This window comes from Scyliorhinus torazame, chromosome X, assembly GCF_047496885.1.
Source record: "Scyliorhinus torazame isolate Kashiwa2021f chromosome X, sScyTor2.1, whole genome shotgun sequence".
NCBI lineage: Eukaryota > Metazoa > Chordata > Chondrichthyes > Carcharhiniformes > Scyliorhinidae > Scyliorhinus > Scyliorhinus torazame.
The window spans coordinates 31,104,091-31,122,010 of record NC_092738.1 but is presented as its reverse complement, the minus strand read 5'-3'; the positions used below and the strand labels follow the sequence as shown (position 1 = coordinate 31,122,010).

Here is a 17,920-nt window from a genome sequence, read left to right as displayed (position 1 = left end):
GGGCCGGGATCGAACCCGGGTCCGGGATCGAACCCCGGTCTTCGGCGCCTAACTTTTGATTAACTTAATTGAATTCTTACGAGAAACTGCATATCGATAAAAGGAATCCAGTGCACTGCTTTCTTTCAAAAAATATTTTCATGAGGTAGCCCTAACAGATTTGAGGTTCAAATTCGGGCTTATGATAGTCAAGAAAGAAAAGAATGGCCACACAAAGTAGAAAGCAGAAGGTATGGTTAAATAGATGCATGATCAGTCAGCTTCTTCTTTCATGCTCTCAGCAAAAAGCGCAGTTTCCACAAGTAAAACAAAGATTTATGAACAGAATCCTGCTGAAACTTAATAATGTACAATGTATTATCGGCTGCACTCCATCAACATAGAAAGAGGGAAGTAGAGTTAAAATTTCAGATCAATGACAATTGTTGATATGTTAACTCGGTTTCTCAACTATTGATGCTGCCGGACCAGAGCACTTCCAGCACTTTCTTTTCTTCAAATACATAGCAGTGTTCTACAGAGATCAGTGACAGAGCTGGTGTTGAGGGGGCGGCAGGGTGGTGCAGTGGTTAGCACTGCTGCCTACAGTGCCGAGGACCCAGGTTCAATCCCAGCCCCGGGTCACTGTCCGTGTGGAGTTTGCACATTCTCCCAGTGTCTGCGCAACCTAAAGATGTGCCTGGTAGATGGATTGGCCACGCTAAATTGCCCCTTAATTGGAAAAATTAATTGGGCATTATAAATTTTTTTTTAAAAGAGCTAGTGTTGAGTCTACTTACTGTAGTCCACCCTTCCTCGACGTGAATTTTTTATCCCAATAAAATCCAGACACCTCGATGCCTCCGAGACCACGCAAACGTCAGGTTCACCTGACAGTGACAGTGGCACACGAGACATCGAGGTGCGTATTGGTTTCCTTGGCGACAGGGCCCCCGCCCCGCTCATTAACAGTGCACGTGGGTCTCTGCAGGCACTGTTAGTGTGCGGGGCGGAGAAGAGGGGGCGGGGCCTCTGCACGGGGCCCTGTTGTCAAGGAAACCAAATAACGCGTTTCGGGAGGCGGCTTTTCCGTATTGCAATGAGAGAAAGCGTACTTCCGTATTCGAACGGATTTTCCGTATAAAGTACGGAAAATCCTTGCTAGTTAGCAACGCTTTCTTCTTTTAATTTAGAGTACCCAATTCATTTTTTCCAATTAAGGGGCAATTTAGCGTGGCCAATCCACCTAACCTGCACATCTTTGGGTTGTGGGGGCGAAACCCATGCAAACACGGGGAGAATGTGCAAACTCCACACGGACAGTGACCCAGAGCCGGGATCGAACCTGGGACCGCGGCGCCGTGAGGCTGCAGTGCTAACCATTGTGCCACCGTGCTGCCATCCTAGTTGGCAATTCTGTGCAGTGGTTCAAGAAGGCAGCTCAGCGTCACCTTCAAGAGGATTAGCAATAAATGCTGGCCCAGCCAGCAAAGAATGAACAAAATAAGCGTAACATGACGACAATACTTGACACAAGAACTTTATGTGGACAAAAAGACTTCAGAAAATACAGTGGGGGGGGGGGGGGGGGGGGGGAGAGAAAAGAGAGGTGAACAATATTTGGGAAGACAGCAAGAAACGGTGACCGAAGTATCATCATTTACGTCACCCCTGAACAGTCCACTTGCACTGATCACTACTCTACCCCCGCACTCTGGGAATTGGGGTGTGGTACAAAGAAAGGATGTTGGGGAGACAGTACTTTCTGTAGAATAACAAAAACCAGCAAGCAAAGTGCTAGGATGACAGCACGCACCTTAGTAATTGATGTAAAGACTTTTTCTAGAATGGCGTTGGGCTGTGCTCTGCGAGGTCCATTTGCTTGAATTCGAAGGCTCAGGGCACATGGTTTGGCAATAAACCTGTTCAAAAAAAGAACACACTTCAGTTTCACTCCAAGCTATTTGAATTGGTGGACATGGTTTAAAACTCCAAGGTGCAGTATCGCCCTTGCCAATTCATAAACGGTTTCCAGGTTTAAAAGCAGGCTGAGTGGCACAAATCATCCAGCAGTTACAGCACAGAAAGGCAGCCGTTCAGCCCATCGTCTGTGCTGGTTCTCTGTAAAAGCAATTCAGTTGGTGCCCGTCACCCCCACATACCCCTCAAATTTCCCTGTACAGGTGCTTGCCCTTTTGAAACACTTGATTGAATTTGCCTCTATCACACTCCAAACCAGCACATTCCAGATGCTAGCCATTTTCTCATGTTGCCATTGCTTCTTTTATCAATCACCTTAAGTGGGTCAGTGCAGACTCGATGGGCCGAATGGCCTCCTTCTGCACTGTATGTTCTATGTACACCCGCATCCCTTGGCTCTCGAGCCTTCCACCAATGGATGCAATTTTCCCCAATCTACTCCGTCGAGTGTTACGATCCCAGTTGATGTTATAACTGGTCGGGAAGATCCCAGAATGGAACCGTGGTTCAAAAGACCGTAACCTTTTATATTTTTATTAAAACGTGGAGGAACAGCATCACAGGACCGCCAATTAGTTTTAACAAGGGGAAAAAACATTTATTAAACATGAAAGTTGCATTAATATTCCTTTACTCGCCCCCTTCAGCCTAACAAATACACAGATTTAAAGATTAACATGGATTACAAAGTACATCGTAAACTACAATGGTCTCATTGACAGAAAAGTCCCTTTTAAGCACACAAGATGACTGTGGTCAAATACATGCACTCCCTTCAGAACCCAAGTTAGTATCTGTGGATTTCTCCAGCTGATAATTATACAAGTGTTTCAAAACTCCAATCCCAAAAATCACACTTTAAAATCTTCGCTCCTCATAATGCTTTCGCTCAGTGGTTTACATTCTGAAATCCAGACAAGGTTTCCAAATGACATCTTCAAACAAAGCTTCAGCTCCACTTCTAACAGCGAATACAGTGTACATCAACCTTTTTAGGATTTCTTGGTCTTAGGCTGCTGTGCAAACTGCTCACAATTGCTTTAACTCTAGATTCCCAGACTGTATTAAAATTACATCAAATGTTTCATCTACTTCTGAAGTCTGGTGTCCCATTTAAAATCTAGTTACTGCAATTGTCTCTTTAACTCAAAACACTTTGTTTGCTCTTCCTTGAATTCATCTGAACAATACCTTGGTCTCTGTTCTCTTAGCTTCAGGGGTCTTAAATGTTCTTTCTGTCCCAATTCCCTGGTTTTCTGGGCTGTAACTTGTACTTTAGGAAGCCTGCCTTTTTGTAGCTGCCGTTTCTTCTGGCAGAATTGAGAGATGTTCACTCAGGGAGGTCCCATTTCCAACTGCCCACAAACTTAGCAAAAACTAAAACTTAAAAGATTCTCTATCTTACAAGGCCCCAGTTGCCAAGCAACCTCCACGTGCTTGTGCCTTTTATTTATTCTTCATATCATAGCCATCTCCAAGCACAATAGAAACAGTTGGAACTTAACTAATAATAATCTTTATTAGTGTTACAAGTAGGCTTACATTAAAATGACAGAAAGTCCCCTAGTCTCCACATTCCGGCGCCTGTTCGGGTACACGGAGGGAGAATTCAGAATGTCCAATTCACCTAACAAGCATGTCTTTCGGGACTTGTGGGAGGAAACCCACGCAGACATGGGGAGAGCGTGCAGACTCCCGCACCTACAAACACCTTTCTCTGGCATGAATCTAACTATAGGTTTTACCTTTCCAGGCATAGAAACATTAAATTAAACCCACTTAAACTATACCTCATTTTTAATGTTTACCAATACAACGAACAGCTCTATCAAATCTCCTCACAGGCTTCCCCGAGGAGAACATCCCCAGCTTCTCCAATCACTCAGTGCATCTTAAGTCCTTCATTGCTGGAATCCTTCTTGCAAATCGTACCTGCATACTCTCAAATCCTTCTCATTCTTCCCTCCCTTACCGAGGGGAATTCCACTGCTATATCTAGTTGGCATCAGCAAACAATTGGAATTAAAGTTGGAAGATTCTGTATGGCTCAGCTACATGTTGGTTCAACCTCTCTCGATCTCTCCCTACAAGAGGCATTTTTAAACCCACTTCTTTGACCAAACCTTTGGTTCCCCTGTTCAAATAAATAGCCTTGTATGGCTCAAGAGTCAGATTTTGTTTGGCAAAGCTCCTCGGGATGTTTTACTACATTAAAAAGGTGCTATATAAATGCAGGCTATCATTTACCAATTGAAGCTCGGAAGTTTTGTTGGTAAAAAGATTTGCATATATAGTTTGAAAATCCCTTATCGGAAATGCTTGGGGCCGAGCGTGTATCGGATTTCAGAATAAACTGTGCAGGTACGCCGTGCATTGAGAACTGAGCATGCGCGGATCGTTGGGAACTGCGCATGCACGGTGCGCTTGAAAAAAAAAAAAAGAGCGGATTTCAGGATTTTTCAGTTTGGGGAATTTCGGATAAGGGATGATCAACCTGGAAAACAAAACAAAACAGTGCCATTGGCAAATACATAAACGAAGAAACCAGGCAACTCTATCTTACATTTATGGACCCATTTCTGGTCTTCCCCGCAACTTTATTGCAACACCATAGACCCAATATCCGTGTGCTGGCTCCTGTGTTTCCATTCTCTGAAGGAGCAAGGAGCAAATGCAACGATGCAAGCTCCCTGGAATCCAAATAAGTCCAACATAAAAGCAACGTCCAAAGGTTATTGTGCTGGCTTTAATAAAATATTTGTGGTCAACAGGGCATTCGGGGCTATGTATAAAAGGATACGGCATGGTACGAGATGGGTCGCTAGTCCGGAGATACAAGTGGGAGAATAACATTGGCACATCACTCGCTCCAAACTGGACAAATATCAAGCATGAAGGTAAAAGCACTTTTAAAGGAAACTCACCAAGGCTCCTTCGACCGCACCTTTCGAACTCTACCACCTAGAAGGGCAAGAGCGGCAGATGCACAGGAACACCCTCACCTGCAAGCTCTCCTCAAATCACACAGCAGCCGGACTTGGAAATATATCGCTGTTCCGTCACTCTGGCTGGGTCAAAATGCTGGAACCCCCTCCCTGGCAGCACCTGGGTGGACCTACACCACAGGAACTACAGCGATTCAAGGCAGAGGTTCACCACCACCATCGCAATTAAAGATAGACAACCAAAACAAAAAGCTACCCCTGCCAGTGATGCCCTAATCCATGAAAGATTAAAAAGGAACCATCTTAATTTTTTTGTGGCCTCCTCTCACATTTGCTCCAAAACAAAAAGGCCATTCGTTCCACCAGCCCTGCACCATGTTTTTCCCCACAAGCCACCTAATCTACTGCTCACTCCCCATCGCCTTTAATGCTGTCTGTCTGCTCCTGGGAATTCAATCTTGTTGCTGCAGAAGAAAATATCAATTTCCCCAATAGGAGAGCGGGAATTCAGTGTCTTTTAAAACATCAGATTTCAATTAAAAATCGATTGTACAGATGCGGCGCAGTGGTTAGCACAGCTGTCTCACGGCGGCGAGTCCCCGGGTTCGATCCCGGCCCTGGGTCACTGTCCGTGTGGAGTTTGCACATTCTCCCCATGTCTGCGTGGGTTTCGCCCCCCCAAACACAAAAGATGTGCAGGGTAGGTGGATTGGCCACACCAAATTGCCCCTTAATTGGAAAAATGGTGCTCTTAAAGTTCTCCTCCAAGTCACTCACCATCCGGACTTGGAAATATATCGTCACACCTTCACTGTCACTGGGTGAAAATCCTGGAACTCCTTCCCGAACAGCACTGTGGGTGTACCTACATCACACGGATGGCAGCGGTTCAAGGCGGCAGCGCGCCACCTTCTCATGGGCAATAACTGCTGGCATAGCCAGCGACACCCACATCCCATAAATGAATACATTTCCATGACAGGATGCAATATGCAATCCATTCGCCTATTCTCTCAGTGTTAAAAAGAAACAGGTATGAAAGTGGTGCACACAGATTGGAGGGCAATTAACTTTATTGCAAACTATTTCATACAAAATTGTAGCTTACAAGCTTCCGCTGTTCACGTACATTGAAATGTTACATAATATACTTGCCATGTAACAAAGGTTGCCCTATGAGGAGAGATCAAGTAGAATATGCCTGTATTCTCTAGACTGCAAAGAAGTGGTCTCTTGGAGATGTATAAAATTAAGGCGGCTCGAGAAGGTAGATGTGGGGAGGCCTTGGCTGGAGAGTTTGGAACTAGGAGGTCACAATCTCAGGATAAAGGGTCACTCACTTGGGACTGAGATCAGGAACATTTCTTCACCCCAGAAGGCGGTGAATCTCTGTAGTTCGCTACCCTGAGGACTGTGGATACTCAGTTCATGAGTATATTCATAGAACATACAGTGCAGAAGGAGGCCATTCGGCCCATCGAGTCTGCACCGACCCACTTAAGCCCTCACTTCCACCCTATCCTCATAACCCAGTAACCCCTCCTAACCTTTTTGGACACTAAAGACAATTTAGCACGGCCAATCCACCTAACCTGCACATCTTTGGACTGTGGGAGGAAACTGGAGCACCCGGAGGAAACCCACGCACACATGGGGAGAACGTGCAGACTCCGCACAGACAGTGACCCAGCGGGGAATCGAACCTGGCGCTGTGAAGCCACAGTGCTAGCCACTTGTCCTCCCCCTTCAAGACCAAGATAGCTAAATTTTTGAATGTCAAGGAAATCCAGAGCTATGGGGATAGGGTGGTGTTATAACCTGCCTACTTACCATTGGCTGGGGACTAATGACTATCCCACAATCCTGTGGGAGTATGAGCTTCCCCAATGAGGGGGGGCGGAGAAACCACAAGTAAACTCCTAGTATAAATAAGCTGGCCAGTTCAGGAACCAGGAGGAAGGAGTATGTAGCAAGGGAAGTTACTGCTACTGTTATGTATATATGTTATAGTAAATAAATGTTATTACTTTGTATCCTTAAAACTCGTGCTGGATTATTCGTGGCCCTTACAAAAGGTGGGAAGGCACGTTGAGGTAGAAAATCAGCAGAGCAGACACTAGGGACTGTATGGCCTATTCCTTCAGGTTATGTTTGAATTCTGAAGGGTGGCACAGTGGTTAGCACTGCTGTTTCACACCGGCGAGGACCCGGGTTCGATCCCGGGCCACTGTTCTGGTGCACGTTCGCCCCCACGTCTGCGTGGGTCTCAGCCCCACAACCCAAAAGGATGTGCAGGGTAGGTGAATTAGCCACGCGCTAAATTGTCCCTTGGAAAAACTGGATACTCTAAATTTATATTTACAAAATGTTGATTTTCAAGGTGTTTTTTTTTTTTTAAATTTCATTCATAGAATGCGGGCATCACTGGCGAGGACATCATGTGCCATCCACCCCCACGAACAAGGAGGTGCTGTAGGCCATTCGGCCCCTTGATTGTAACCTCTAATCTGCCACCCACCGACCCTCAATAACCTATCACTCCCTTGCTCATCAAGAACATACCCACCTCTGCCTTAAAAATATTCAGAGACTCTGCTTCCATCACCTTTTCAGGAAGGGAGAGTTCAAGAGACTCACTACCCTCGGAGAGAAAAGAATTGCACCAATTTGGGTGACCGTGCGTTCTAGATTCTCCAACAAGAGGCGGTGGGCGAGTCACCATCTTGAACCCGCCGCGGTCCGTGCGGTGTAGGTACACCCACAGTGCTGTTAGGAAGGGCATTCCTTGATTTTTGACCCAGCGACAGTGAAGGAACGGCGATATATTTCCAAGTCAGGATGGTGTGTGGCTAGGAGGTGGTGTTCCAAAATACGAAAGATTGACGATTGCAAACCAATTCAAAACTTGGACGTATTGTGGTAAATTGCTTTTCGCCAATACAGGAGCAAGGATGGTCACTTCTTAGAACAGGGTCCTCCATGAGATTAAACCCCAATTAAAACAATCTCCGCCACAAAGCCAATGGACGCACTGCAAATACCATCCACGTGGAGATCAGCTAATTCGGCATGGATGGGAACCACACCAGAATCCCCTCGGTTTTCATGGTCCAATTCTAAACTTCAGTGACTGAGCAATTTAGTAGAACTTACATAATAAATCAATGCCAAAATCAGGAAGGGTTTATTTCACTACAGAAGGGGGGTAAAAAACTCAACTGAACCAACATCTGACGCAACATCATGAAAATCGCTTATTGTCACACGTAGGCTTCAAATGAAGTTACTGTGAAAAGCCCCTAGTCGCCACATTCCGGCGCCTGTTCGGGGAGGCTGGTACGGGAATTGAACCGTGCTGCTGGCCTGCCTTAGTCTGCTTTAAAAGCCAGCGATTTAGCCCTGTGCTAGGCACATCATTCACACTCACTTTGCATTGAAATAGAGCAACGCTCTTGAAAGACCCCTCACCATGGCAACAGTGCTCTTTAGGGCACCGAAAATGTCATTCAAAAGATGAACAATCATACAGAGGTCTGAGCACAAGGACGGAGGCCTACCTTTCAAAAGGATAGGAATTCAAACATGAAAGTGGCTGCATTCTAACCAGGAACAGTACAAGAGAACCTCCTATTACAGAGTCTGAATGAAGCAAATAAAGCCCATTGCTTTCATCCACACTGCTTTCACATCAAACAGCTCACAAAGAGATAGAAATTCAGGATGAATGATAAAAGCTACAACATTTTAACAGCATGGATTTTGTCCAGAATGGAGTCACTTTAAACTCTCAGATTGACAAACTGCAGTTTACAGAGCAAGCGTGGGCTCTCTCAACGGTTAGGAATTGGGGAAAATTAAGATTAAAAAATGAAATTAGAATTTAAAAAATGAAAACAGGGCGATGTCGAGATGCAAATTAGCATATCAGTGAGAAAAGCAAGTGTTTACCTAGGTGAGTAGAGGAAAACAATGGAAGGGTATAGAGAAAAGGTAACTTCAAAGCACAGACATAAGGAAATTGGCACATATATGCTAAAAAAGGTGATTTCACAGGGTGGATAATGTTAGGAATGGGTTAAGAGACATTCCAATTACATGTCAAATTACATCTCAAATTGATGTTAAGTATCCAATAATTGACACTGATATGCAAAAGGAGTTGCAGGTGGCACTTGGTGTGGTGATACAGACAGTGTGTTCAAAGGGCAGCACGGTGGCGCAGTGGTTAGCACTGCAGCCTCACGGCGCCGCGGTCCCAGGTTCGATCCCGGCTCTGGGTCACTGTCCGTGTGGAGTTTGCACATTCTCCCCGTGTTTGCATGGGTTTCGCCCCCACAACCCAAAGATGTGCAGGTTAGGTGGATTGGCCACGCTAAATTGCCCCTTAATTGGGAAAAATGAATTGGGTACTCTAAATTTATAATTTAAAAAAAAGTGTGTTCAAGGAAAATAAAAGGTACAGAACACTTTTTTCTCAACAGCTGCCAGAAGCTAACAGATAACATCAAAAGGGGAAAAAATGGTATATCCCTAGCACAATGACTGGGGAAAAGGGGAGAGAGAGAGAGAGAGAGAGAGAGAGAACGACAACGACCATCAGCAACACCCAGCTGTAGAAGCAGTGTCCCGAAGGCAGATTTATTACTGAACAGGGAGCTGGTTCAGATCAAAACTCCAACCGAGCAGATTTCACCTTTGTTGAAACCTGGCCACATTTGCACGTGGTAAGTATTTGCTGGATTTAGCTCAGTTATCTGATATTGGATGTGGTTTGGGAATAAAGGGGCGTCTCCGAGTTCAGGAAACGTCGGCAGTTGTAACAATGGGGTAATTTCCTATACTGCGTGTGTGTGTATATTAATGTAGTATATTCTAGTCCTCTTGTAGTGTGTTTTTTTTCTTTTAAGTCAATAAATATTCTTTATTGTTCATAGAACGACTGGACTATTCGTCCCTGGTTCACGTATTTTTCCCAGTATAACGAATTGAAAATATACACCACCATGAATTGGCGTTCCAAGTTACCCTCCTGGGTTTTGGGATACTCTCGCAGTTAATATCAACAGGGTTCATAACACAACCAAGGGTGCCTGGTCAATGAATTACAATTGTAATTGAAAATATCTGGACCTTGTGTGGTGCCCGATATTTGGTAGGCAGAGAAGGAAAAAATAAGTTGGAGGATCAGGCTGGAAGAAAAGCAGGCTTTTGTGTATAGTATCCAAATATCGCACATTTAACGATTGATTCCAGGCCAAGAAGTTTATCAGCAATTTAGTCCTAGTGTCTTTAATCATTAATTTGCTCTCCCACTGAATGCCAGAAAGTTCAGAACAAGGGCCCCATTGTCATGCTTGGAAGCCAGTGGGTTATTAAAAGGTTTATTCACAGAAAGATAGAGGGAATGGAAAAGAAGAAGACAGCAGCAGCAACCCAGGGTGGGGGTGGGGGGGGGGGGGGGAAGAGAAGGAGGAACCAGAAGGACTCTCAGGGATGTTAGTGTATAAGTATAATATGTATAGGTTGTTGTTATAGGTAATTGTATACTGGACTGCTGAATTGTATTTTTGGAGAGTATTTATTTGGGACAAGGCAGTTGCCATTCAGTTTTGTTTTTTAATTTTGATGTTGTTTATATATTATTTAATTCTTGTTTAAAAAAACTGGCCATTGTTATTTATATTGTTATATTACTGTGTAAAAGATACACAATGTACTGTTATGGTTGGCCAAAAATTTTGAATAAAATATATTTATTTTAAAATAAAAAAATTAAAAAGGTTTATTCACCTCTAGTACTTTAAAACCCACCCTTTCATTTTACCTTCCCACTCCTGGAGAACAAAAGGGTGAAAAGCTCAGATTCTCCATTCTTGCCACCTTCTGCCACCCAACAGCCTGGAACAATCGAATAGCTGCCCAAAAAACAAGCACAATTGCCTCAAATTTCCAGCGATTGTACAACAGCTTTGGGAACACAAAGCATAACTTGCAGCAGTTGGTCAATAGACAACATTCCATCCTCATTGCACAAACTTACAATGTTCCCATTGGAGCAAAGTGCAAGACAAGAATGTACAGGCTCTGGGAGGTAGAAAAACTGACCGCTCCCCGAGTAACAATACATACTCTGAGCTTCCAATGAAGACTCAAAAAGGGGTGGGGAGCAGAGATCCGCCCAGGTTACGTATTTTGCACCCTGTTCCGGCCTCCAAAAACTGAACAGTGGCAATTACACGGATGTCAAGGGTCACTTGGGTTTAAGAGGCGTCAGGTTTGTAACATGGCTGAGGTCCACCTGAACCGGTGGCCAAAGTGGTCGTTCTTACAATACCCACGCCTACATTCCCCAAGAGATTCAAAAAAATCGGCCAACATTACTTAGACTGAAGCTCTTCTTTCTGATGTGTTCAATGGTATATTGGTGTTCTATACATAAGAGGTAGCAGAGCCAGCTCTAAAGCAGCAGCCGTTTCAAACATCATCACTACCCAGGTTGGGAGATCAAGATGTCAAACACTGAGTAGAAAACTACTGCGAGGGGAAGAAGCAACAAGGTTAGAGAGTGGTTTAGGAGTGTCAGTGGATTAGTAATCCCAGAGGCTCAGGATAATGCTCTGGGCTCAAATCCCAACACAGCATCTGGTAGAATTTAAATTTAGTCTCCGGCACTGTGCCAACTATCATTAATTGTTGTAAAAACCCACCTGGTTCACGAATGTCCCTTTAGGGAAGGGAATCTGCCGTCCTTGCCTGGTCTGGCCTACATGCGGCTCCAGCAATGTGCTTGACTCTCAAATGTCCTCTGAAATTACCTGGCAGGTCGCTTAATTCAAGGGCAATTAGGGATGGGCAACAAATGCTGGCCTTACCATGAAAGAAAAATAATAAATTGGCTAGTTAAAACCTCACTTTTACTTTTTTCTGCCATTGCTTTTTCTTGCTGTGTATTGGCACAATTCTATAGCCTGCAGGTGCTAAGGATAGGTACTGTATCTAGGTGGGATATTTTGATACTTTATTGTTGGACTGGAATACTAAGTTTGTTTGGAAGTGGAATCAGTTAAATTTGGTTCACAATCCTCCACAAATCCTATCGCTGGTTAATATATTTAAATCAGAAGGGTGGCACGTGGCCCAGTGGTTAGCTCTGGGACTGCAGAGCTGAGGACCCGGGTTCGAATCCCCGTGTCTGCGTGGGTTTTACCCCCACAACCCAACGATGTGCAGGCTAGGTGGATTGGCCACGCTAACTTGCCCCTTAATTGGAAAAAAAAATAATTGGGTACTCTAAATTTATATTTAAAAATATATTTAATTCAGCTTTGGGGAAGGGAGGTGGGGTGGCATTAAAAAGACAAGGGGAGGGCAGCACGGTGGCACAGTGGTTAGCACATTTGCCTCACGGCACAGAGGTCCCAGGTTCGATCCCAGCCCTGGATAACTGTCCATGTGGAGTTTGCACATTCTCCCAGTGTCTGCATGGGTCTTGCCCCCACAACCCAAAGATGTGCCGGGTAGGTGGATTGGCCACACTAAATTGCCCCTTAATTAGGAAATAAATAATTGGCTACTCCAAGGGGATCATATTTTACAAATGCATCCACAATTCCATAAAACAGAAAGCCAGGGGCCTTTTGTTTTTTCATTCATGGAATGTGGCAGTCACTGGCTAGGCCAGCATGGATTGTCCATCCCCAATTGCCCTCAAGGTGGTGGCGGTGAGTCGCCATTTTGAACCTCTGCAGTCCTCGGATATGGAAAAAGGGAAGCTGCCAAACCCGGGCCATGGAGTCCAAGTTCAAACCTTACTTGGAATTCCAGGATTTCCACACGGTTTTAGAAAACCCAAGATCAGTGGTTCCCTGTTTTCTACGAAACGGAACCAACCAAAATGACCGGATTTTGCTCATACAATCAGGGTCAACAAGTGAGACACAAAGTCACAAGCAAGATAGGAAGTGGTTTGGAAAGAGAGGAGACCTTGCCAAGTTCACAAAATGACTTCCCATTCACTTGGCAGACTCGCTTCATACAGGATCCTTAAAACATAAGCTGACTTTTATCCTAGTCCGAGTTGGACTTCGATCAAAGATCTCAGGTCAAAAGGCCAGCCTGCTAATCACTGCATCAAGCCAGTCCCACGCTCAAAACGAGCAGGATCAAAACTCCCACCCTATTATAAAAATCAATGAATGTGTTTTAAGTATCCTGCACAAAAGGTTAAAAGTACCGAAAGCTAGTTTCTATCCAACTGTCAAAGATCAACCAATTTCCCTTTTTTGGATCACTTTACAATGAACAACAATTCAGTGTTCTTGAAAGCTCAAGACAATGGCAGGGTTGAGAGGGGTGGGGAGGAGAGAGTGGAAAGAGACAATAAGATTACTTCTTTCCTCTGCATCCCTCCTCACTTTGGTCCTTACAGCAGCACCTTGCGCCCTGTTCCATAATAGAATAAAGCCAGCAGAGCCAATATCTCTGCAAGAGAGAGAGTCTGGCAACATTTACTTCCCAACTGAAACTCGGCGCAGGATGGGAAGATGACTGCACAAGAAAAAGCCTACGTAGAGCATAGCTTTTCCGTGTACAAAGGATATGCGAGTCATATTCTCACACCGAGTATTATCCACAAATCAAACAAACCAGGACACTTCTATTCCAGAACAACTCCCCTTCCTGCCCTTGTGGCCAACTTGTCCCCTGCTTTAATCGAACTTGCCTCGCCAAGACCTGGCGAGTTCAGACAGTAAATGTCTGTATTACTTTGTCAACTGGCTCAAGGTGTGCTGAAATAGTGGGAAATGACAAGAAGCCAAAATTGGTAGAGCACAGAGGTCTCAAAAAGGGTTTTGGGGTTGGAGGAGATAAACAGAGATAGGGAAAAGCACGGCCACGTAGGGATTTGGAAACAAGGAATGAGAACTTGATCAGCAGAGAGGTTTCTTTAAAAGAAAGGCGGGTGGGGGAGGAGAAAATAGTCAAATATAAAGTGGGGGGGGGGTAGAGAAAACAGAAATGGAGCTAGTTTAGCACAGTGGGCTAGGGGCTTTTCACAGTAACTTAATTGAAGCCTACTTGTGACAATAAGCAGTTATTATTATTATTATTATTATTATTAACAAAGCTTTTGGTCTGACACAAAAACACCAGGGGCGAAATTCTCCGGAAACGGCGCGATGTCCGCCGACTGGCGCCCAAAACGGCGCAAATCAGACGGGCATCGCGCCGCCCCAAAGGTGCGGAATGCTCTGCGTCTTTGGGGGCCGAGCCCCAACATTGAGGGGCTAGGCCGGCGCCGGAGGAATTTCCGCCCCGCCAGCTGCCGGAAAAGGCCTTTGTTGCCCCGCCAGCTGGCGTGGAAATGACATCTCCGGGCGGCGCATGCGCAGGAGCGTCAGCGGCCGCTGACAGTTTCCCACGCATGCGCAGTGGAGGGAGTCTCTTCCGCCTCCGCCATGGTGGAGACCGTGGTGGAGGCGGAAGGGAAAGAGTGCCCCCACGGCACAGGCCTGCCCGCGGATCGGTGGGCCCTGATCGCGGGCCAGGCCACCGTGGGGGCTCCCCCTGAGACCAGATCGCCCCGCGCCCCCCCCAGGACCCCGGAGCCCGCCCACGCCGCCTTGTCCCGCCGGTAAGGTAGGTGGTTCAATTTACGCCGGCGGGACAGGCAATGTATCGGTGGGACTTCGGCCCATCCGGGCCGGAGAATCGAGCGGGGGGGCCCGCCTACCGACGCGGCGCAATTCCCGCCCCCGCCGAATCTCCGGTGCCGGAGGCTTCGGCAACCAGCAGGGGCGGGATTCACGCCAGCCCCCGGCGATTCTCCGACCCAGCGGGGGGGTCGGAGAATGTCGCCCCAGATTTCAAAGGGAACAACTATTTATCCTGTACGAGGAGGAGGGTGGTGATCGACTCAGACCAAACCAGCTACTGCTGTTACCCACAGAGGCAGGAGTGGCATAAAACCGAGTTCTGCAACGGTTTTCAATTGTTGAAAAGGAATAATGATTCAGATATTCCGAACAGATTCTGGGTAAATGTCAAGAAAGGTCCTGCTTGATCAGAGCAAACTTGTTCCAAAAAAAGTTTGAAAGTTTTCACCCCATCCTCTTGTAAATGACACCGATTGAGTGAGTCGGGTTGAATAACATCCAAGTATTGTACAATCCAGAGCAATGGCCATAGTGCCAGGTATTATAATTGCCCAGAAAAAGCAAGGCACCATCCAAACACCAATGGTAATTCATTGCATTTGGTGCTCTCACAGCTGGTTCCACTAAAACATCCAGGCTTTATCCAGCACTTCGAAACCCCTGCCAGTTTTGAATGACACATTGCCGGACAACTCCCCATCGTTAGCCTGGTAAAAATGACAGCTCGCTGCCAACCTCCCAGTAGAGTTAAGAAATTGCTGCACGTGTTGTTAAAGCAAATTAAACGTGCCAAAAGAAAGTTAGGGCTGGTACTCAAACAATGCAAAGATCCTTTTAAATGGCAAAAGTTACAGTCCTGCAAAGTTACTCAACCTTCCCTCCGTAATGGGAGCATCTGAAAAACTCTCATTCCTGCAGATAGTCAGATTGACCAGTCTTTTGTCTCTCCTCTGTTGGTCCATTCTTTACTTTGGTATCGGATTCACCCCATTTCCGTCTACATTCTTAAATATCAATGGTTAAAGGATTCATTCACTAAGGCGACCCCATTATCAACTTCCAGCACTAAATATATTTGAGCTGAATGGAAGAGAGGGGGAAAAATGAGGCACACGGCAAGATGCCCATTCCAGCAAATTCTGGGCCAAGAGAAGGGTTTAGATATTCTGAACCCAAGAACAAAGCTCAAAGTCAATAACTGAATTGCAAACAAATCACATTTTAGCAGTATTCACACAAAAAAAACCCACTTAAAGCCCAGCCAACATTCAAAATGGTCAGCAAGTATTTATGCATCTCCTTTGACAAGCTCAGGACATTCCAAGTGGTCACTGTTGAAATGCAGGAAAAGTGGCTGCCAATTTGCACACAGCATGAAACGGCAATGAAATAACATCAAGGTAAGCAGCTTTCTGAACGATGTTATTCAAGACAAATATTGGCTGGACATCAGAGAGAACTCCTCAGCTGTTCTTCCAGACCGTGCCAAGGCATCGATTTCAGCCAATTTTGCAACATGGCAGGTGTCCCTATTTTGAGCTGTTACCTTTGTATCCACGTTTGACTGCAGGCTCAGATCCTCCGGCAAGCCATCAGTGGGATTACACCGGAGAGCCACACCAATTATCAGTTAAACAGAAAAGCAACTGCAATCAAAGGCAGATGTACATTTCAGAAATGGCAGGAAGCGGAACTGAACACCTGCCTTTGGAAACACAGAGCACACGCATTCAAGAAATAAATAAAAATTGACTTTGCCATTTTTCTTTCTGTTACCCAAAACTTATTGAACACCAAGCACTCGTTCCAGCTTCACTCTGCTATTGTTAGGTCAATGTAGAGATCTTGCCCCTTGAACAAATATCCATTTCTCTGCTGTCTTCTGGGCTCGGTTGTGGCTGCTACTTTCTACAAAGCCTATTCTCTGCTGAACTTTCTCTTTGTTACTAACTGAATTTTTCACCCTACACTGAACCAGCTCGTGCTGGTTCCCATCCTCTTGCTTCTGTTCCAATGCTGCTGAATGACGTTTTGCTTTCTGTAGCTGCCGACTCCCATTCATGCTTCAGAAATCCACCATCACCCTTTGCTGGAATAGCTGGGACTTACTCTCCAAGCCTCTACCGCAGCTCCCAATCTTGTTATTTGTATTATTCTATTCTGATCCTTTCTCTCAGGTATTGTTTTGCGTCCCCATTCCCTACCCTTTACTTTGAAGGATATGTTGATGGTGGTTGGTTGGGGACAGCAGGAATATCAGCACCAACATGGATACGTTTCTATCTCCGAAATACCACGTACCCATCATTCCTACCGTGCCTTCCGACTCTCCAGCACCATCCCAGGCTTGAGCTCCTCCCCTGTTTAATTAGGCTACAGATACCCTGTTGCGCCTCTCAACCAATCCAGAACCGACTGCCGCCCTATAACCTGCCAACAAACAAAATCCTCCAATTCTAGCCCCTCACGTACCCTTCACCACTATGAGAAATGAACATTTTATGTTGTTTTCACATGAATAACTCTGGCTCACAAATAATAGTGCTTGATGGGAAATAGGATGTCAAGTGGAGTTGTGTGTAAACTGCAGTGCCAAAGTTTTGTACCTGTGTACGTAACTGACTGTAAACTGCAGTGCCAAAGTTTTGTACCTGTGTACGTGACTGACCTTCGGGATGAACAGAACTTGCAATAACAAGATGCAGGTGGGGATGGGGGCCTCATTCTAAATCATTTTAGCTGACTGTTCAAGGATGTTACAAGGAGCTCACAGGAATAACTGCTTGCTAGGCGAAGCAAGGCGGAAGCTAAAGTGAACAGAACAAGTCTAAATAAGGAATAACTGCTAGGCGAGGCAGAGGACGGGATGTGTTTCTCAGAGATTGTATACAAGAAATAATGCTGTGCTTGTTCGGTGTGCCTGCTAATGTTGACAGACGGAACCCGTTCTTGCAAGATCGACTGAATAAAATACTTCTTCAGAATTTGGCGAAGTGTAAATTATTATTAAGTGAGCGGTGTTTCTCACAACCACACCATTGGCATCTGCGCCTTCAGCCAGCTAGGCCCCAAACTTGGGAATTCCTCAACCTCCGAAGCAAACTGAACAAAACTGCATAGGTTTGGAGAGAGAAGGATGCTCACGTGTCAATAATCAACTGGAGCCTTCGAATAATGGGCCATTCCACCCACTTGAAAAGGAATCCTATTTCTTGCGTACTGCAAAGGGCTCTTCCAGGCATAATAACTGGCAGAGTAAAGGGTTTCCAAACTACACATTTCGGAAATCTTGACAGTCTGCATTGTGTATGGGGCACGGCGGCACAGTGGTTAGCACAGCTGCCTCACAGCGCTGAGGAC

At 45.5% G+C, this 17,920-nt stretch overlaps 1 protein-coding gene across 2 annotated transcripts in view; it reads right to left on the bottom strand.

Annotated features, from left to right (window-relative positions):
* LOC140405482 (ceramide synthase 6-like) overlaps positions 1 to 17,920 on the bottom strand; it is a 139,100-nt gene that overhangs the window by 103,059 nt on the left and 18,121 nt on the right. For both annotated transcript variants that reach the window (XM_072493975.1, XM_072493976.1), the window contains exon 2: positions 1,796 to 1,901. In XM_072493975.1, coding sequence (XP_072350076.1) covers positions 1,796 to 1,901 — 106 coding nt within the window. The remainder of the gene's footprint in view (positions 1 to 1,795; positions 1,902 to 17,920) is intronic.